The following is a 21,448-nucleotide window of genomic DNA, read 5'->3' as shown; positions in this document are numbered from 1 at the left end:
TCCTCGGTCCCTCTCCATCCGTGCACACTCTCCCTGAGGTGAGAGGTCCACAGTGGGAACCTCAGGATCCCCCCAGGCCCCGGGCCACTGCAGGGCCATGAACCAACCCACGGAGGAATCCCTTTGCTTTGGACTCTCCTCTTCCCGACTCCGGCAACATTCCTGATGTGTCCCGGGGCACCACCCAGGTCCTGCCCACAGCTCTCCAGGCAGAGGAGCCGGGCCCCGACTCAGACCCCGTGCCAGGCTGGCCCTCTGGTCAACGCCCTGACAAGTCAACAACCTTGTCAGCAAGCACAGCACCAGGGGTACGGTCTGACCCACGACCGCCCTCCTCCACAGCTGAGCCCCCGCCTCAGTCTAGCAGCAGACTGCACCGCTGGGGCCGGCGCACTTCCAAGGAAACGAGAGTTCACACTGGATCTCTCAGGTCAAAAAGGTCTTAGCGTCTTCCCAAACTGCAACAAAGGCTCAGTCACTATAGGCTACAATGTTACATTTCCCACCGGGACTTAGAGTCCTGGGCGGAGACAGGGAGGGAGACACTGCCTGCCTCCCCCACCCCGGGCCGGCCACCCTCTGCTCCTGTAACGCACCGGTCTACGCAGCTGACACAGAGCCTGGGCTCAGGAGGGGCTGGCTCGGGTCGCTCACCCCTCAGGGGAACGGGCCTCCAGGGCTCAGGGACACATAGGCGCCCCTCCCAGGTCGTTCGAGCAGACAGCCCTCAAGGGCTGCTGAAAACCCACAAACAGGTCTGAAAGCCATGCCATGGAGGAACTAAGACATTGAAGGAAAAAAACAAGAGAATATTCATTTTTAAGCTCAGAGATAAAGGCGACACATTTTGTCCCTGGGGCCAGTAAGACCACATCTATTATAACACAAAAAAAGCTTGATCCAAGATAAGATGTTCCTCTCATTTCGAAAGAAAGCTATTTGTGCTCTATTTCTTACTATCATTAGAAAAAAAAAGGGGGCTTTGCAAAGCAGCAGGCGCAAACAGCTCCCCCAACAAGGGGCCATTCATGGCCACCATCCTTGTCGGCCTCCTCCTGGCTCCGGACATCCCTGGGGTGGCGGCTGCGTGTGCACAGCGGTGTCCCCAGAACAATGCCACCATCACAGGCCGCCGCCCCTCCACCCTTCGCACACAGCTTCTGTTCTCTGTGTCCTGTTGGAGCCCCGACCCGTCATCAGCAGGTGCCACCCGGCTGTGGGTGAGGCCACGTTCCTCTGGCAATGGGACAACGGAGTGGTCCTCCTTCCCTACCATGGTGGGGGGGGGGTTTGCTATGAGTTCTGGGAAGGCATCAGGAGACCACGATGCCTCCTCCCAAGAGGCAAGACCATAAACTCGAGGCCCCGAGTGCCACAGCCAGCACAGGAGAAGGGACGGCCAGGCTCTGGCCCCACATGGGTTCCTCCCAGACTCTGGCTCACTGCCCTTCAGGTCCTACAGCCTCCCGGCATGCTGGGGACATGCACATCTGTCCGGGCACATGTCAAGGGAAGGCCCGGGGACGGCCCCGAGCAGACCGCGCCCTCCGAGCTGGGAGTGACGGCACCAGAGCCTCCGCTGCCATGCTGTGGTCTCTGCGGTCTGGCCAGGGCCCAGGACAGGGCCCCTCCCTCGCCATCCTCACATACAGAGCAGCCAGACAGAAAAGGTCCCTGCTCTCGCTGAGCGAGCCGAGCGCAAAAGGAGGCAGACCTGGAAACCACCTGCTGCTCCACGCCTGGGGTGGCGAGAGCCTACCTGTGGTCTCTCAGTGAGGAGGTCCGCCTGTCCTCATCCCCACGTGGGTCTGTGATGCGTCGGGAGGAGTTGGACCTCACAGGACTCCGGGCAGGCGCTTGCCCTGAGGGGGTGCCCAGGGCCCGGCAGGAGGCTCAGACACGGCACCCCAGGGTAAGGGAGGAGCACTGGGCGGGCAGGGGCTCAGAGTCCCACCTCCTCGGGACGTGTGGCCAGACCCTCCCCTTCTCCCCGAGGGCCCGCAACGTCGGAAGACGACGGTTACCTTCAGGAGCAGGGGCGGGCGGCTCGGGCTGGTCCATGGCGCAGCTGGGAAACGTCAGTCCTTGGGCTCCTGCGGGAGGAAAGACACCACGGTCACCACGGGTGAAGGGCCGACGTCAGCCCCAGTCACGTTGCTCACGGAGGGCCACTCCCGAAGGACCGCCACTCGCCCCCAAAATCACGCCTGTGAGCACGCAGAGTCCCCGGGGGCCTGATCTCCCCCGGGTCACGGCCAGGAGTTCCCTCCACACCGGGCTTGCTGGCGGACCCCTCCCAGCCCGGCACAAGGGTCGGGAGAAAGGAGCCCAGGGCAGACGGCTGCCCCTTCTCTTCCTTCAGCTTCGGCTTCGAGTCAACAACTCGCTGCCCAGGATTGCGGACCAGGTTGACCGTCCCCTAAGCCTTCAGTGGTTAAGCTCTGGGGTCTAGGCCAGGTCTCTGCACACCCGGCTTTATTCTTTTTCTTCTTCTTTGCACTTGGTTTCCCGATGTGCTTTCAAAAGAGAACAAAGTCTGAGAATATGAAACCAGCCCTACTGTGAGGATGTCCGTGCCCGGCTCTCGAGGGGCCGTCCTGTTGCCAGCTCCCTGGTTCGCAGGGACTACAGCACCGGACACCTGCCCGGCTCCTACGGCCAACGCCCAGGCTCTGAGGCGGCCAGGATGGCACCCAGGCGGGTGCGACGGTGACGATGCCCCAGCCCACACCTGCCCGCAGCGGGGCAAGCTGTAGGTGCCAACACAGCTGCGGTGCCCACCATGACGGCTCTCAGCCTGGGCAGCACAAGGGAAGCTGGTGAGGGCCCCGATGGGGGCAGGGCCCACCGTGCCCTCACGGCCGCCCCTCTGCGCTGTGCTTCAGGCCTGTCCGCCAGCTTCGTTCCGTCTCTCCTCCAGGACACGGGCTCCCGTGCCAGTTCCAAGTGAAGGAACGGAGGTGTGGAGGGCTTCTGGGAACCCACCCCGGGGGAGACCCAGGACACACGGAGGTCCATGCTGGGGCTGCACCCCTGCCCTCCTACAGGCCACCGGGAGCACAGGGACAGCAGCAGGGGTGGCCTCGGCCGCTGTAGGGGTGAAACATCTGAACACAGGGGGTAGGGACAGGGCCCGGCACGCGGGGGCACTGGGCAGGTGGCAGCGGGCACTGGTCGAGTCACACTGCGGTCCGTCATCTGTCCCACCCCCGGCCCTCGCCAAGGATTCGATACAACATATATCCCTCGGGGGCCCACAGAGCCCACGGCAGAGTTCACCCTCCTGGCCAGAAACCATCGCTCGGTTCCCAAAGCAGCGAGACGCACGCAGACTGTGGCAGTTACGGGAGGAAATAATGCAGGTGGGAGCGCATCTCCCTGAGAAGCGGCGGCCTCGGGCTGCGGTGACCTGGTCCACAGGGAGAGGGACAGAGGCACGGCGACCCTGACACCGAACTGCACACCCACCACCCCACGTCAGCCAGCAAATATTCAACCAACGTCCACTGCATTCCAGGCACCGAGCGTGGTGTCCGCAGGGGTCACGGCCTGTGATGCAGCATGGACGCCGGGCGGACATCTCTCCTGGGCAGCGGTGGCGGGAGGGACAGGGCGCATGTCTGCAGGGACCACGCGGCCCTCGGAGCTGCACGGAGGGGAGCGCCTTCTGCCCCGTCATCTCCCAAGGAAGTGAGTCCCAAAGTCTCCCAGGCTTCTGCGTCCTACAGGTGAGCTTGCAAAGGGACAGGGACCTGGCCAGCAGCGACACGCTGCACTGCACACGAGCACATGCAGGATGCCAGGGTTCCCACCGATGCTGGTCCCACAAGAAAATGCCGGGCCGGTCCTCACCCTGGATCCGGCCCCGCCCGGCCGGTGCGCCGAGACCCCACAGGCACCGCGGGGAACAGGAAAGACGCGACATATCCGCAGGAAGAGGGGACAATGGACTCCACAGTCGCGAGAGGAAGTGAGGAAGAAGGGAAACGTATTTTTAGCCGCCCGAGAGGTGAGGACCCGGGTGTGCAGCTACTCAGCGCGGTCGCCACAGACGGGGTGTGGGCACCCGGCATTTTCGGAGCTGCGTGGAGAACAGCCCCAAACAACAGCACCCCGGGCGGCCGGAGGGGTCCTCGGGCTTTCGGGCAACTCACAGCCTTCTCGTGGGTCCGACCTCAGCACGGGTGCCGCTGGTGCGCGAGGCCAGCGGGGGGCACCGCCACTGAAGACATCCTTCCGGCCGGGGACAAAGGGTGGCGTTTCTGCCCCAGGCTCTTCAGCAGGAGCTGGGACACACCAGCCACCACGGCCACGTGGCTCCTCCTGTCTGAACACTGGTCGCTCGTCCTCAACACTTTTCTTCCAAACCACAGAGCACAAATCTCACGACTACCAGCTGTCCCTGAGACACCTGAGGGGCCCCTGCGGGTGCGTGACCGGCCCCAGCTGCGGCGCGGGGACTGGAAGCCAGCCTCTGGTGCCATGATCTGTGTTCTGGACACGGCGAGCGCCCAGCGGCTCGCAGCACGCTCCGTGACACCGCTGTCCCCACAGCAGCGTCCGTGGGAAGCCGTGTTCCTGAGAAGAACCCGCAAACACACGCTTCTGCCCCCGGATTTCCGAGGCCAGCGTGCACTCAACCCCGACAGCCTGCTCAGCACCCGGGAGGTGTCCTGTCCCTCTAGGCCCTTGAGGCCACACCGAAAACCCTGCTTCCCCTGCAGTCACGCAGGGGCCAAAGCCGCATCTCTGAGCCTGGTGGCACTGGCACGTGGCACCCTCCCTGGGGACCCTCGGCGCTTGCAGACGGTGTTCTGGGGACCGAGCTGGACCGCAACCGGCTCTGTCCAAGACTGACCTCGGCCAGAGCACGGAGCCTCGCCGACACAATGCGGTCCTCCGACAGACGGCGGCAGGACATGATTCCAGTCTGGGCCGTGCGACTGCGGTCACTTTCCAATTTAAGCATCTTAATGAAAGACTGCATTGTGCACCCAGATCGCGGTTTTAAACAAAAAGATGACGTGTTCGGTCAGAGCAGGAGCCCAGAGGCTGAGCCCCGCGGGACCATTTCACAGGACTTGTCTGCAGGTGGTGTGGCTCCGCGTCACAAGATGGTCTCTGAGGCCGGGGCAGCCCCCAGATACCCCACGTCACTGTCCCTGCTTTTTCCCACATTGCAGAAATGCTCCCGAACCTTGGCTCCCACGGCATTTCTTGGCGTCTCATACCCTGCGTGGGACGGGCAAGCGAGCACCCAGGGCACGTGAGCGGCAGGACGCCGAGGCTCAGGAGACAGACGCTTCTCACAGCCTGTGACCACAGCAGCGCTCGGCATTCGGGGTTCTGAGGACAGCGGGACACTCCCAACCAGGGTCCCTTCCACAGAGAAGCAGCAGAGAGAACACGCAGCAGGGGGCGGGGGACCTGGGCTCTGGGGACACCCGGCTCCCCAGACCTCCCCCAGCTGGCCAGGGCTCTGCAGCTCCTGCCTCCATGTCCTCAGCCATGCAACCCACCTGCGGGGGTCCAGCTACAGGGCTGCCGGGGTTGGGGGGGACTGTGTCCCTGAGGCTGGAGCAGTGCCCCCGAGGGAACAGGCTCACTCACCGCCCGGCAGGCTCAGCCCTGCTGAGCACACAACCTCTTGTGCACTGTGGGCACCGGCGGTGGGGCGGGGAGGGGGGCTCCCTCACATCCACTTCACCCGTCTCCCCAGTCTGGGTCACGGAGAGATGGGCTGCAGGTGGCTGAGCCTGTGCCCAGCCCAGACCCACCAGAGCCCACCACCATCACCAGAGCAAGGACACACGTTGGCCTGTCCGAGTCACAGAGCGCCCAGCGCCCCAACCAAAGGGGCTGGCTCAGAGCACCGGCGTGGAAACTGCCTGGACAAGGAGCCTCGGGTCCTCCCGCCTAAGAGGAGAGGACCCCAAGGACAGAACCCGGGGACGAGGGGACAGGGAGCTGGGTGCTGAGCAGTGTGTGCCAGGAAACCCCAAGGGCCCACGGCCGGTGCCCTCCCTCTGGGACTGCCTCTGGACGGACGTCACGTCAGGAAGGCCCTCCACCCACAGAGACCGTGGGGGACAAGGACAAGCACACAAGATCTCACGGCGCACATCTTGCCGGAATGGCACCCGCTAAGTTTAAATTCCACGGCAGACCAAATGCGCCAACCTCCCGCACAGAAAAACACAGAAAACAACCGTTTTCACAGTTAAGGTGATGCACAAGGGAAAGGGAAGGACGGAGGATCTTCCCACACGCTTGCAGGGAGCTCAGCTGTCCGGGACTTCTAGCCCGTGAGCACCTGGGCCTTACCAGGGAGGCTGCGGTGAGGGTCAGGATTAGGTTAGGGTTGGGGTTGGGGTTCGGGTCAGGGTTAGGGTCAGGACAGCACGCGGGGCTGTCCGGGGTCCGCGTCTTTCCGACTTGAAGCGAGGCCCGAGTGTCAGACTGACGCCAACCCTAGGTCCCTCCCCTCCTTTATTCACTGGCCCCAGAAGACAAAGAACTAAAAGAGAAGCAAATGTATTCTGGCCGCCAGCAGCCAAGTGGCTCTTTCCCAAACAGCCCAGGGTCCAGAGTACAAAGGTGAGGCCCCTGAGGTCGCATCCTCCAGCCGGAGGCGGGGCCGGGGCACCCTGTCTGCTGTGCTCAGCTCTCCACCATCCTCAAAGCCTTGGCCCCTGCCTGTGCCCTGCACACCCCTCCCCCGCACACTCCGACCCGGTTTGGGTGCTCTCAGCCCACTCCCCCACCCCGACCACCGTCCGCAGGCCCCATTCTGCCCCCAGCTACGAGGGAAGGACACATCTTTCTCCTGGAAGCCTGTCCCAGTGGAAAGGACAACACCCAGCCTCTGTGGAACAAAACCTCCATGACTAATCCTGACTAGGAAGGGCCCCCATTCATGGCCTGAGGAAACAGAATCCTGGGGTGTCCTGGGATGGAAGAGAATGCCCGAGCGGTGACCGGTGGCTGGAGGGGCAAGCAGGGACAGCCCAGTCGGGACAGCGGTGACTGAAAGTCGCAAGAAAAGGAGCCTCAGCTCTCAAGAGAGGGAAGCGTCCTTGTTCGCTGCTCTGCTCTCCAGCCCTTGCCAACCCAGAGTCAGGACGGGGCACCACTGCTTTCTTCAAGAGAGAGTGAAAGGAGAGCACAGGGGCCGGTCCCTCTCCTCCTCCCTCGTGCCTACCCCACAGGGCCGGCTGTGGCTCCGGATGGGGCCACTGCACCAGGCCTCTCCAGACAGGGCTCCATGTCGAGGCTGCGGGCGGCTGCATGCAGGTTGGAAAGAAGGAATGCACGTGACCTTCGAGGGATGCCCCCAAGCTCTGATGAAGGACTAACACCTGAGCCATGCCCTGCGCGTCTGTGGAGCTGAAACAGCTACCTAATTGTGTACTTACGGCTGCTAAGAAGGCACAAAAGGCAGAGGTGGTTCACTTTTGAAACCTTGTAAGGAGGGAGGAAGAGGGAGGAAGGAGCAGGGAAGAGAAGGGGGGAGGGGAAAAGAGGGAGAGGGAGGGAAGGCAGGAAGGGGAGAGGCAGGGGAGGGATGAGAAGGGGGCCAGGGGGAGGGGAAGGGGGCAGCTGCAGGTGCTCCTGGTTTGGTCCTCATGTGGGCAGCTACAGACCCAGGTGGGGAGGCCCCAGGACCCTGCAGACCTGTCCCCTCCCATGCTGTCCCTCCTGTCCTCACCTCTGCTTGGGGCATACTGCCTCCTCCCCCTCCTCCTCACCCCTCCTGGCCTCTTCTTCCATCTCTTAAGTACCCAAACTACAGAACTCGGTTGTGGGATGGGCGGGGGCTGCCCCCCGGGGCTGGGGTCCGCAAGGGCTCTGCCAGGATCTGCACCCTCTGGGGAGGGGGGGACCAGACGAGACTCACAGACGGCAAGTGCTTCGCGACCAGACAGCACATCCCCGGGGAAAGCTCCTGAGACGCCCGCCCACACGGTGACCCCAGCAACAGGGCTCAGCCAAACCTCCCAATCACCTGGACAAAATTCCAACTGCTTCAAGTGACCACAGCTTACTGGGGAGTAAGTTAACTCTGTCTTTAACAGATAATGTTGTCCAGAAACGTTTTCATTAAGTGTCATGCTCACAAAACAAAACAACAGAAAGTTCCTCCTGGAGGGAAGAAAGCCTCCCCTTGCCTCCCTCAAGTGGCGCCACCCACCTGTCCCTGCCCCCAGGCAGCCTGCCAGCAAGGTGCCCCTATCTCTGACTAGTGCTGGGGCTGGTCCCCTTCCACAGCCTGCTCGGGCCACCCTGTCACTCCCCACACCCGCTGGGACGGAACACCCCAGGAAAGGGTCAGCTCAGGCCGCGACCCCCAGTGAAATCGCAAGTCCCTCCCCTGAGACCACGCGCACAGAGATCTCCTGCAGAAGGTGAATTCCAAGTTTAAACACCACCCTCGCAGTCAAGGACACCAGGCCTCAGAATGGAGGTCTCTGGGGAGGCTCCGGGGCCAGAGTCCATGCCCCTGGTTGCCCGCTGTGGGCGGGAGGGGGGGGCTCCACATGGGGAGGGGCTGCCCTGTGCTCGCATTCCCACAGTGAGGGTGCCGTGTACAGGAGGTGTACTGAGGGGCTCCCACAGAGAAGGGCACCGTGCCGAAATGCTACTGCATCAGTCAGACCCAGAATAAGCACCGTCACCCCAGAGCACAGTGAGCTGCTCCTCAAACACCAAGGGCCAGCAGTTCTGCCAGTGGTGGGGAGGCCCAGCCCTACCTGCTTCCAACCCCGCCCCGGGGGTGCTGGGGCTGCCGCCCACACCCAACGGCGGCTGGGGCCACACCGTGGACCCCAGGAAGAAGAAGATGAGCAGAGTGTCCAGATGGCACAGTCACTCTGACCACGCAGCAGGCCTGTGGCAGGGACGCAGACATAGAGCCAGCTAAGACTCCAGGAGGCGAGAAGGAGCCCAGAGCGGGGAAGAAGGGACTGCTTCCCGGAGGAAGACTGAGAGGAGGAAGGCCCCAGGGCGGAAGGAGAGGCGGCTCACCGGCCAAGGGGACCTGCAGCCCCCCGCCAGGGCAGGGCCTCATCCTGGGCTCAGAGGGGACCCACAGAGGTGTCTGATCAGGTGACTGATGTGGCTGGAGCACCGGGGAGGACGGCCAATCAGATGGAGGGCAACACTCGGGAGGCCACGGGGCAAGAGTGGAGGCTCATGACCACGAAGATGCTGATAACTGGGAAACTCGGGACTCCGTGAGCAGCAGCCCTCCAGAGTGGTGGGCATCTTCTCCTGGAGCCCCACCGAGTCTTCGGGTAGAGTTCGCATGACAGATGTCCAGAGAGAAAATAAGGAACATTGGCCTTCAATGGTACATTAGACTAGACGGACTTAACACAGAACAATTCACTCCCAAAGCAGAATATACATTTTTCTCAAGTGCACACGCATGTTCTCTAGGAGAAAGCACAGCTTAGGCAACAAAACAAGTCTCAACAAATCTAAGGAGACTGAAATCGTATCTAGAACCTCCTCCAAACACAAGAGTATGCAACCAGAACTCAACCCCAAGAAAATGGGAAAAGACACAAATATGTGCAGATTAAATGATATCCTACTGAGACACCAGTGAGGGAAAGAAGAATCCAAAGAAAATTGGAAAAAAAAAACCTTGAGACAAATGAATATGGAAACATTAACACCCAGAAAACCAATGGGATGCAAGAAAAGCAGTTCTAAGAGGGAAGTCTGTAGCAATAAATACCTATATTAAGAAACAAGAAAAATCTCCAATGAACAACCTAATTTTATACCTCAAGGAACTAGAAAATGAAGAACAAACTAAGCCCAAAGTTAGTAGAAGAAAGGAAATAACAAAGATCAAGGTGGAGGAAATAAAGACGAAAAGATGATAGAAAACCTCAGTGATATGAAGAGCTGTTTTTCTGAAAAGATAAAACTTGCAAACCTTTCACTAGACCTACTAAGAAAAAAAGAGAGAGGACTCAAAGAAAAGCAAAACGACAAGAGGAACCATTCAAACGACACCACAGAAACACGAAGCATCATGAGACAGTAACGTGAACTATTATAAGCAAACAAATGATCCAAACTAGAGTCCTTACAAACAACCTACAAAGACAGAATCACAAGGAAACAAAAAGTCTGAACAGACCAATTACTAGTAAGGAGATGGAATCAATCATCAAAAACCTCCCCAAAAAACAAATACCCAAGGCCAGACAGCTTCACTGATGAGATCTACCAAAGGTTAAAGTTATAATGCCAATCCTTCCCAAACTCTTCAAGAAAAACAAAGAATGGGAAACACTTCTAAATGCATTTTAGGAGGCCAGCATTACCCTGACACTAAAACCAGACAAAGACAGTACAATGAAGGAAAATTACAGGCCAACAGCCTTGATAAAGCTGTAAAAACCCTCATCCAAAGTGTGCCAAACCAAACCCAGCATGACGAGAAAGAGATCAAACACCATGATCAAGCGGGATTCATTCCAGGGATGCAAGGATGGCTCAACATCCGCAAAGCAATCAATGAGACATGGTACTCACAAAAATGATAAAATCTTATGATTGTTACAATCGGTGCAGATAAATGTTGACAAAATTCAACATCCAGTTATTAAAAATAAAAAAAAAAACAAAAACTCTCAACAAGTGGGTCTAGAGGGAACATCCTCCAACATAATAAAGTGTCCATGTGGTAAGCCTGCAGCTCACATGCCCTTCAATGAAAAGCTGAGAGCCTCCCCTGTAAAAGAGGAACAAGACAAGGATGTCCTCTCACCATGTCTATTCAACACAGTCCTGGAAGCCCTACCCTCAGCAATTAGGCAAGAAAAGAAAAAAAAAGGCATCTAAATTGGTAAGGAAGAAGAAAATAATCATTGTTTGTAGACAACATGACACTACCTACAGAAAACCCTAAAGACTCCATCAAAAAATGGCTAAAACTAATTCAGTACAGTTGCAGGACACAAAATCAATATGTGAAAATCAGTTGCATTTCCATACATAATAACAAATCATCAGAAAAATTAAGAAAACAATCCCACTTACAACCACATCAAAAAAAAAAAAAAAAACTAAGAATAATTTCACCAAGGAGGTTAAAAACCTATACAATGAAATCTCTAAGACACTGATGAAGTAAATTGAAAGAGACACAAATTAAAAAAAAAAAAAAAAAGATATTCCATGTTCATGGATTGGAAGAATATTGTTAAAATGTCCATGTGACCCAGAGCTATCTACAGATTGAATCCAATTCCTATTAAAATTCCAGTGGTGTTTTTCACAACAATGAAACAATCCTAAAATTGGTAAAGAACCACAAACACCCCAAATAGCCAAAGCGACCTCGAGCAAGAACAAAGCTGGAGGCATCACACTTCCTGACATCAAACTACATGGCAAAGCTCCAGGAATCAGTAAAATGGTCTGGGAGCAGCATAAAAGCAGACACACAGAACAGAAGGGAGAGCTCAGAAATAAATCCACGCATGTTCACCTAATTTACAGCCAAGGAACCCAGAGTGCACACAGGACAGTGTCTTCAGCAAATGGAGCCGGGAAAACTCAACAGACATGTGCAGTGTGTAAGAATGAAACTGAACGTTACATCACGACATACACAAAACTTAACTTGAAATAGATTAGAGACGTTAACATATGGTCTGAAACTATAAACACCTAGAAGACAATAAACGCCTAGAAGAAAACACAGTAAGCTCCTGGGCACCAGTGTTGGTGACGACTTTTTGAATCTGTCATCAAAGGCAAAGACAACAACAGCACATTTAAATAAATAAATAAAGACTACTTAAAACTAAATACTTCCACACAGCAAAGGAAACCATCATCAAAATATAAAGGTAACCTAGCAAATGAGAGAAAATATTTGTACATCATGTATCTCATAAAGGGTTAAATGCAAAGTATATAAACAATTCATACAACAGTAGCCAAAAAACCACCTAACTAAACAATGGGCAGAGGATCTGAATAGCTTTCCAAAGAAAACCTACCGGTGCCCAAAAGGTATGTGAAAAGATGCTCAACATCACTGACCATCAGGGAAATGGAAATCAAAACCACAATGTGATACTGTCTCCCACCTGTCCAAATGGCTAGTATCAAAAAGATGAGAGACAATAAGTGTTGGCGAGGATGCGGAGAGAGGGGAAGCCTCCCGCACTGCTGGTGGGAAGGCAAGCGGGTGCAGCCACTCTGGAAAACAGTGTGGTCCTCAAAAAACAAAAACTAGTACTACCATATGATTCAGCAACCCCCTTCTGGATATTTACCCTAAAAGAACAAAAATAAGACTTTGAAAGGGTATGTGCACCCCCACGTCCACTGCAGCCTTATCCCAACAGCCACCATGTGGACAGCCATCACATGGTGTCCACTGATGGCTGAACAGAAAGAGAATACAGCGTCTGACACGTGCAGGGGGTGCTCTTCCGCCGTCTAGAGAAATTCTGCCGTTCACAACAACGTGGATGGCCCTGACGGCAAACTGAACTAAGAAAGACAAATCCCATCTGATCTCATCTTATGTGGAATAAAAATGAGCTCATAAGTACAAAGAACAGATCAGCAGTTGCCAGGGGTGGAGACTGGGCAAAATGAGCGAAGGGTGTGAGAGATCCAAAATTCCGAGGATACAATCCATAAGTCATGGGATGCTCTGTGCGGCACGGAGACGAAAGCTAACCCTGCAGGATGGGGTCCAGGTTCCCCAGCAAGCCAAAAGTACAGTGTTCCTATGAAATCTTTCACAACAGAAATGGTGTAAACTGAAGAAGGAATGACCTTTCATTCATGTAAGAAAATGAGTGAGCATGTCAGACCCCAAAATTACTTCTCTCTGGCTCTTCTTAGGCCTCAGGACACAACATCCTACCAGATGCCCAAAATACACGGAGACAAAGGACAGCGGATGCTCACAGACACAGTTCAAAGCGCTGGTGGCCAGATGCGGACAGCAGAGCCCAGGAAGGAGCTGGTTGGGGCGCATGCCGCCTGTAGGGGTTCCCCACAAAACAGATGCTGAATGTGATGCCCACTTTTTGACTTTTTCATTAAGAGGGAAATCCTCTTCAGGTTTCTTCCTGCTACTGGAACTTGATAATAACATAGATCTTTGGAAAACACCAAGTGTCTTACCATGAACTTTGAGAAGAGTGGTGGAGACTTGTAAATGAAACCTGCTGAGGAGGTAGAAGTTGAGAGTTCCCCCAGACACAAACATCAGCGGTCCACTGCGAAAGGCACCTTCCTCAGTAGGTGGAAGCCGGACTACCTCGTTCCCCCAGAAACCTCCTCCTTTGTCTTGCTCAGGACAACCCACAAGAGCTCAGACTTACCTCAACTCCTCCTTTCTGGCATTCCCAATAACGAACCCACCAGCAAGCCCTGTGAGCTCCATCTTCAACAGGTGCCCAGAATAGCACTAACCCCTCCTTCCAAGGCCGCCCATCTGGTCCATCCTGGAGCCCATCTCTGCCTGAGTTCCTGGAAAAGCTTCATCATTGACCTCCCTTGCCCATCCTCAACCCTGTGTCATCTGAACTCAATACTATAGCCAGGATGGCCCAGTGAAACAGGGCCCCACGGGGTCACAGCTCTGCAATGGCTTTCTGTCACACGATCATCACCTCCCTGAGGTCATGTCCTAAGCTGTCTCCTGTGACCACAGGACCTTCTTGCTGCTCCTGCCCCAAGGCCTTTGCACATGCTTTCCCTTCTGACAGAAGGCTCTCGGTGTGATCTCACTCACCTTCTTTCAAACTTCACTCAAGCATCACCTTGCCAGTGAGGACCCACCTGGCCCCGACGTGACTCTCAAGCACCACCGTCCCCACCTCAGCACACCAGCCCTGTCTCTTGCTTTCCATTTCCAGACCAGTTAGCACAGCCACCAGACCATCTCAGCAAGGGGGCAGTGGAGGCCTACTCGGATGGTTTCACCACACACTCCCTCCCGTTTCCTAGAGCAGAGCCCTGGGGGAACTGTGGGTGACTCTTACAGAGTCAGGATGCCTGGGACAATGGGTCCACCTATGGCACCCTGAAGACCATCAGGAAAATGAGCCAGAAGACGAATCCAGTTGTGGTGCCTGGGGACTCAGACAGTTAAGCTGCTGCCTTCGGCTCAGGTCATGATCCCAGGGTTCTGGGATTGAGTTCCGCATTGGGCTCCTTGTTCGGCAGGGAGCCTGCTTCTCTCTACACCTCTGCCTGCCACTCTGCCTGCTTGTGTGCTCGCTCTCTCTCGCTCTCTCTCTCTGATAAATAAATAAAATCTTAAAAAAAAAAAAGAGGAATCCACTTGCACAGGAAACCTTGCACCTTCCTCGACGGCAGGGGAGCACACACACCGCCTCCCCTTGCGGGGTGAGCTCATCTGAGAAAGCTGAGCAGAGAAGCAGCCCAGGGTCCAACTCTCCCTCTGGCCAAGGTCCTGGGAAACAGGCATCTCTCCTCCCTGCACCAGCCGCCTGTGACAGACGTCCGGCATCCCCCTGCGCTGGGGAGAATGGCGCACCTGCCCTCTTTCCTGGGACATCAACACAAACCAGGGTTTGCTGCACAGTTTTCAGGGAGGAGCCTGAAGCAGCAGCAGCCGCCACCCCGGTGCGGTTTCAGTGTGGCCCGTGCGGCTCCTTGTGGACCGAGAGCTCCAAGGAGACTGGTGTGCCCTGCGGCCTTGGAACCTAACAGCAGGGGCTGAGACGTCAGTTCCAAATGAACACTGGCCTCTTCCACACGGCACAGCAAAGCGGAGAGAATTTCTCAGGGGTGTGGCTCTGGAAGAAGAGCTTCTGCCGGCAGAATTCACAGAACCCACGCAGATGACATTTCGCAGCAGCTCCGCCCTGGGAGCAGGCGGGGCACGCAGGGCATGGTCCGCGCCACCGTGGGCTGCTTCCCACCCGGGCTGGGCTGCTTCCCACCCCCGGTTGAGCCGCTGGATTGAGAACCAAACACGAAGCGACTTTCTTACCACTCGCGCAGCAAGAGGACGGGGCAGGCGGGAGCCCAGTCGCCGTCCTTGGGAGGGAGCAAGCAACAGCCCACAACCTCCCGGCTGTCTGATCCGGCAACCCGGCCAGGCTCAGACCTGCTCACACGGGGAGTAAATTCTTTCTACCCCAGCTCAAGGCTTCTCGCGGAGAAACAAACTCCGGCCTCAGAAATGTGCTCATCAATAGCTCTGGAATTCCCTGGGTTGTGTCTACACTGGCCCACACAGGGGTCCCGTCCAGACGGCTCAGCCAATGCCCTAGGGTTTCAAGCCACTCTCAAGCTGCCCTTAGAAAGGCAGGACCTGGTCTGATGAGGCAGAGCAGTGGGGTGACTCTGTGTGCGGGAAACTCGGACCACATCCTCCCTGAACACCAACGCTTCCAAGCCCAGGCTTCCAACCTCTGCTCACTGGGCACGGAGCAAATCAGCGTGAACACGGCGCTTCCGTTCGCTCGTCTCCTGTCCCTTCACATCAGCTCCGGTCCCCGCTCCATTCTCCCTTGCGAGAAGTAAGGAAGAGGAGATGACAGAGCAGTCTGCGAGCACAGCTCACTTCTATCCAAACAGAAGGCCTTGGCCTTCCTCATCCGGGTAGCCCCAGGCTGCCCACACCGAGGAAAGAAACACAAGTTCGGTTCTCACATCTATATATGACTTTGCAGTTTTACATTTGGTATTTCTATCTCAAAGTAAATGTCCGCATTTCTTTCTTAAAAATCATAATGTCCATGTGTAAGGGTCTGGGTCTCCGTAGCCAGACAGCACAGCTCTGGTTCAGATGAGGATGGAGACAGACCCTCTTCGCAGGAAGCAAAGCCCAGACCCTCAGGGATCCTGCCACGCCTCACTGGCGAAGGGTTCCTTTGCTCCATGGAGCTGTGCGAGGGCAAAGGATGCAGGTGCCCTCCACGGTTCATTCTGTTTTCTTCATAAATTCCCAGGTCAAGTCACAAGTGATTCACCAGGTCAAGATTTCAGAGCCCAAGATGGGCCACCAGGTGCTCAGCACCCCTACCCACCCCCCACCATGGGGCCTCAAACGTGCCCCTCCCCACGCCCAACAGCAAGCACACTCCCTCTCCGCTCTCCCCCGCACACAGGCCCCAGCACGCTGTTACAGCTCTGAGGCTGTTTTACGTTAAAAAAAAAAAAAAAAAACAATTGACATTGGGGAGGGTATGTGCTTTTGGGTAAATGGGAAGGGGAGGTGAACCATGAGAGACTATGGACTCTGAAAAAGAACCTGAGGGTTTTGAAGGGGCGGGGGGGGTGGGAGGTTGGGGTACCAGGTGGTGGGTATTATAGAGGGCACGGCTTGCATGGAGCACTGGGTGTGGTGCAAAAATAATGAATAATGTTTTTCTGAAAATAAATAAATTGGAAAAAAAAAAAAGAATTATTAAAGTGGAAGTTGATACTACAAGGACAGGTATTGCCCCCTGGTTGTTAAAATGTAAATACTACTAATAAAAAATAAGTAAAAATTAAAAAAAAAAACAATTTTTAATACTGGAAGAGGGTTCATGGAAGAGAAAGGCATGAACACACACAAAGGATTTTTAGTATTTCAAAAGATCATTTTCCTGCTAATTAAAATAGGAAATAAGGCACAGACACCCCTTCCCCAGCAGGTACAATTCATGGCGGTGACTTGGAGGAGAGCAGGAAATACAAGAGGAACAGACGTTCTGATGACCCATCATTTCCATCATCAAGGTTTTGAAACTTCACACACACGCAAAAAAGAAGCCCAAACCAGCGTCTCGGCCTGGCGACGCAGAGCAGTCTGAACTGGAGGGACAGGGACAGACAGAGAGCTCGTGTGTGTTGGCCGAGGCCGGCGGCACAGGAGAAGGGGCCCCGCTAGCTCTCCACCTGGGCCTCCCCTGTCCTCAGCCAGCAACCCGATCATAGGCCTGACCTGTCACAACTGTCACAGGGTGGACACATGGCCACCCCAGGAGCCAGCCCTGCCCACACCCTCCTGCAGAACACGCTCCGCTCTCCTGCAGGACCCCGGCAGCTCTCACAGACCTGGAACTGCCCTGTCTGCTGCAAAGCTCCAGGATTCCCTCCTCTTGTCAAAAGTACACTGGTCCAAGGCTTTCATGAAAAAGGGAGAAGGCAACCTCCTGAATGGTTATCACCTCCTTTCCTCGTCTGTCGTATTTCTCTGCACTCACCTTCCTACCTGGGCAAACTGTGAGTCCCAGATCAACGGAACACAAACGTGCTCCGATACCTGACTCTTTCCCTGCAGCCTTTTGAGGACTCCCTGTGCAATAAAATACTGTATCTCATGACAGGGTTTTAAAAGTATCATTTAAAGAATAATACAGCCCATCTCGCCTCCGTTTTAGTTGTTCTTCATTAGGCAGAAAGTTTCTGTGTAATAAGCCATAGGTACTACCTCCCAGCAATTTCATAAGGAGTAAACAGAAGCTGTGTGGGATAACCTGACTCACCCAGGGCTGGGCAAGCAGTTCCAGAACGCACCCCAAGGCTCCTCTCAAAGCCCGTTGAAATCACCAGCGTGCCTCTATCCAAAAGAATTCCCAAAGACTCTCCTTCTGACTACACCACAAAAGAAACTACAGAGAAAATATGGCACTTAGGAATGTCTAGATGATACAGACAGTAAATTTAGGGAAAGTCAAGCTCAACTTTTAAAAGGTAGAAGGCTATCCTGAATGAGTTTGAATTTTTCCTCTATCCTATTCTAACTCTTTTGATGGAAAGACTAACCAGTTAGGAAAGAGCATCTTAGACAAATGACAAGACACCATCAAAGTCTGTATCTGATGACAAAAAGACATGATACACTGACCTAACGATGTTGGCCACTAAATCATATCCCTGAGCCAATCAAATGAATGCTGCCAGATTAAGGAGCAAGTGATGTTTTAAAACTACAAACAATAAATCTCATCTTCCTTCTCTAATAAGTTATTTCCTAGGAAACATGTTCAGATTACATTTTGTAAGCAAAAAATGAGCAGAGAAAACCACGATCCCTGCAACGTTCAGCCTGTGGAGAAACTAAGTAACTCTTGCACCTGCGGGGAAACTAAGTAACCCTTGCACAGGGTCCAGAATGCAGCAGGCTACTCCAATTTCACTCTGTGGCTCAACTAGAGCCAAAAGAAAAGCCCCAAAGGTTTGGGGTTAATGAGAAGTTTTACCTCTAGCGAAAGTGAGTCATGGCCATGAATAGTACATGACATCAAATATATCTGCTGTTGTTTTCTGAACATTGATGCCCTGGGATAAGCTGAATCATTTACTCAAATGTTTATGTTCAGAACTTCGGGTCCCACAGACAAGGGTGGCCATGCGGGAGGAAGTAGGCAGCCCCCCACCAAGGCCGGCACACCTGCTTCAGTTTCTGGGCGAAGGGGAAACACCTGTTTTTTAAGTAGCGTTTGCCTTCATCCTAAAGCAGGCCAATGACTTTGTCTTTGGAGGAAATGGGAAATTACTCTTCCAAATAAACACCTCAACTCATCATTTCTCCTGCAGGATCCTGACAGCCCACTACCACCAACCCTGGGGACACGGGGCACAATGCTGAAGGTGGGGGCAGCCGCTCACGGGCTTCTTTACTGCCACACCTGTGCGTGGCTGCGGGGATTGGGGGGGGAATAGCTGCTAAATGTGGGGGTGCTGCTCATGGTCTGCTACCTGCACTGTCGTGCCAGGGCACAGGGAGCACCCCACTGAAGTTGGGAGGCTGCCTGTGATCCTTTACCCGCACTGTCTGTACCCAAGGGTGCAGGGGACACTTCGGGAGCTGGGGGACTGCACCGGCCCATTACCGGCGCTGGCTGTGCGCAGGGGAGCTAGGAGGACGCCCCACTAAAGCTGCGTGGCCGCTCAGGGCCCGTTACCTGCACTGTGCGCTGGGCAGAAGGCACAGGGAGCACCCCGCTGGAGCTGGGGCTGCGCTGGGTCCGTTACCTGCACTGCTCCTGGGAACCAAGGGACACCCCGCGCCGTCTGCGCGCGGACCCGCAGACCTCAGGCGGCGGGCAGCCCGGGATTCACAGCCCGGCCGGACAGAGCGAGCGCGCGAGCGTTCAGCAAAAGACAGGCTTTCAGAGGAAAAGACTCATCCGCGGCCCCGCGACTAACTCGCTGGACGCTCCCTCCAAGGACCCCCGCCTCCACCCGCCGGCCCGCAGCCTCCGCACCGCAACCTCGCCTCCCCCCGCCCCCAGGACCCCTGCTCCCTCCGGCCGACACTCACGCCCCCACCCAGACCCCCGCTCCTGCCCTGGGCCCGCATCGTCCCCCCGGGATCCCGCCTCCCGGCCCGATCTCGCCCCTCAAGAACCCCGGCCCGCCAGCCCGCACTCACCCTGCCGGGACCCCCGCCCGCCGTCCCTCTGAGCGCCCCTCACCCTGCCCCGCTTCAGCCGCCGGGGGATGCGCCCCGGCCCCGCCCATAGGGAGGCAGCTCCACCCCCACGCCCTGATTGGCCGGATCCGACGGTGCCGGGAGCCCATTGGATAGCGCGCCTGCCCGTCCTCGGCCGCGCTCCACCCTCACGCCCGCGCATTCCTGCGGGGCCACGTGGCCGCCCGCGGCCCCTCCTAAGCCCAACGCCCGGCCTGGCTGCGCACGCGTGGGCGGGGGTGGGGGGGCGCAACCTGGCCCGGGCAGGGCCCTCCAGACACCGGCCCTTTCCGGCGGAGCCTGCCGGCTTGCACGCGTGGGCGGGATGGTGGACAGAACAGCGCCCCCCCCAGACTCCTGGCCCTTCCTGCTGACCCTCGGGCTGTGCACGCGTGGGCGTGGTCGTGGGCAGGACCCCCCACCCACCCACTCACACAACACCGGGTCCTTGCCGCGGACCCTGGGGCTGTGCACACGTGGGTGGTGTCGGTAGGCAAGACCCTCCCCCACCCCCACAGGCACCCTTCCCCGCGGACCCTGGGGCTTACACGCGTGGGTGAGGTCGTGGGTAGGACCCCCCAAACTCCTGGCCCTTCCTGTGACCCGCGGGCTTGCAAGCCTGGGCGGGGTCGTGGGTGGGACCCCCCCCACACCAGACACCCACCCTTCCCCCGCGGACCCCCTGGGGCTGCAGACTACAGGAGAGCACCTCCCCTTCCCTTGGGGAGCTCTTCCTGCCAGCAGGGGCGGTCCTGGCTCTGCAGAAGGTCAGCTGCTCCCAGGCCCGCCAAGGCTTGGGCGTTAGGATATGCAAGGATCTCACACATTTCCCAGGCAATTTTTTTTTAAAGATTTACTTATTTACTTATTTGACAAAGAGGTCATAGGTAGGCAAAGAAGCAGGCAGAGAGAGGGGGGGAAGCAGGACCCCGCCGAGCAGAGAGCCCAACTCCAACTCGGGGCTCGATCCCAGGACCCTGAGATCATGACTTGAGCTGAAGGCAGAGGCTTAACCCCCTGAGCCACCTCGGCGCCCCTTCCCAGGCAATTTTAAGAGCCTGAAACTAGTGCTTTAAGGGGAAAGAGCCTCCCCTTCTGGTTCCACCCTTGGGATGGCTAAGTGCTTCTCAGGCTGTCAGCACATCCTCATACTGTGAGTCTGTTTATGGCTGGAGATGGACTCACAATGCTTGGGTCTGCACCCAAGGGTCCAGCGTGCACAAGAACGTTGTCCTCTGTGCTGTTGTTAACCAGCAGGATTTTTTTTTTTAATTTTGTTTATTTATTTGACAGAGATCACAAGTAGGCAGAGAGGGGGGTGGGGGAGGAAGCAGGCTCCCCACCGAGCAGAGAACTGAGATCATGACCTGAGCAGAAAGCAGAGGCTTAACCCACTGAGCCACCCAGGAGCCCCATTTTATAATTTAAAAAGAAAACGGATTATTGTTATAATTATGACTGAAGTGGGGGAACTTGGGACAATCTTTAACAAGAATACAAAGAAACCACAGTGACACCTACAGAATGTTACCTGGTTACAGGTTAACAGAGGTGCTCCCAGTCGCTGGACTCCTCCCCTTCTTGCCCAAGTCTCTTGAGTCATAGAAGTAATCTAAAGTCAGAATTTTAGAACTGCCAGACATCTTAGAGATCTCTGGCCCCATTCACGGCTTCTACAACAGAACGAAGTAGCTAACTGTCACAGTTAATTTAAACATTAAGTACCCCTAAAGCTCAGATGCTCTGTGTAAGTTCTTTCCCTGGAAATTTTGAGTGACATAAATCGTAGTCACAACATGTAAAGACTACAAGGGTTGGGAAGTAAATAACAGTAGGTAAGGGAATATTTTAGCGATATTTATTATTAGCATTTGCTCCTTTTGTGGAACAGGCTGAGCTACTTTTAAATACTGTTTCAGACTTGTCTTCCTGCTGTGAAGATACTGGGGGCTGAATCAATGAGAAAACACATCTCCCTCCAGTGACTGTAAAATCAGAAAAACATTACAGTGTCTCTAT

At 55.7% G+C, this 21,448-nt stretch overlaps 1 protein-coding gene across 3 annotated transcripts in view; it reads right to left on the bottom strand.

Annotated features, from left to right (window-relative positions):
- ARHGEF10 (Rho guanine nucleotide exchange factor 10) overlaps positions 1-19,992 on the bottom strand; it is a 90,545-nt gene extending 70,553 nt beyond the window's left edge. For 2 of the 3 annotated variants that reach the window (XM_044225747.1, XM_044225748.1), the window contains exons 1-2: positions 19,391-19,423; positions 2,025-2,093 (exon numbers count right to left, since the gene is read on the bottom strand). In XM_044225747.1, the coding sequence (XP_044081682.1) occupies positions 2,025-2,061 (37 nt within the window). In that variant the 5' untranslated portion in view covers positions 2,062-2,093; positions 19,391-19,423. Of the gene's footprint in view, positions 1-2,024; positions 2,094-19,390; positions 19,424-19,977 lie in introns of those variants that run through there. The other variant, XM_044225746.1, reaches the window with a different exon arrangement.
- Between the last annotated feature and the right edge of the window lie 1,456 nt (positions 19,993-21,448).

The sequence above is a fragment of the Neovison vison genome, chromosome 11, assembly GCF_020171115.1.
Source record: "Neovison vison isolate M4711 chromosome 11, ASM_NN_V1, whole genome shotgun sequence".
Classification (NCBI taxonomy): domain Eukaryota; kingdom Metazoa; phylum Chordata; class Mammalia; order Carnivora; family Mustelidae; genus Neogale; species Neogale vison.
The sequence above is the reverse complement of the archived record's forward strand: the minus strand, read 5'-3'. Positions and strand labels throughout refer to the sequence as shown.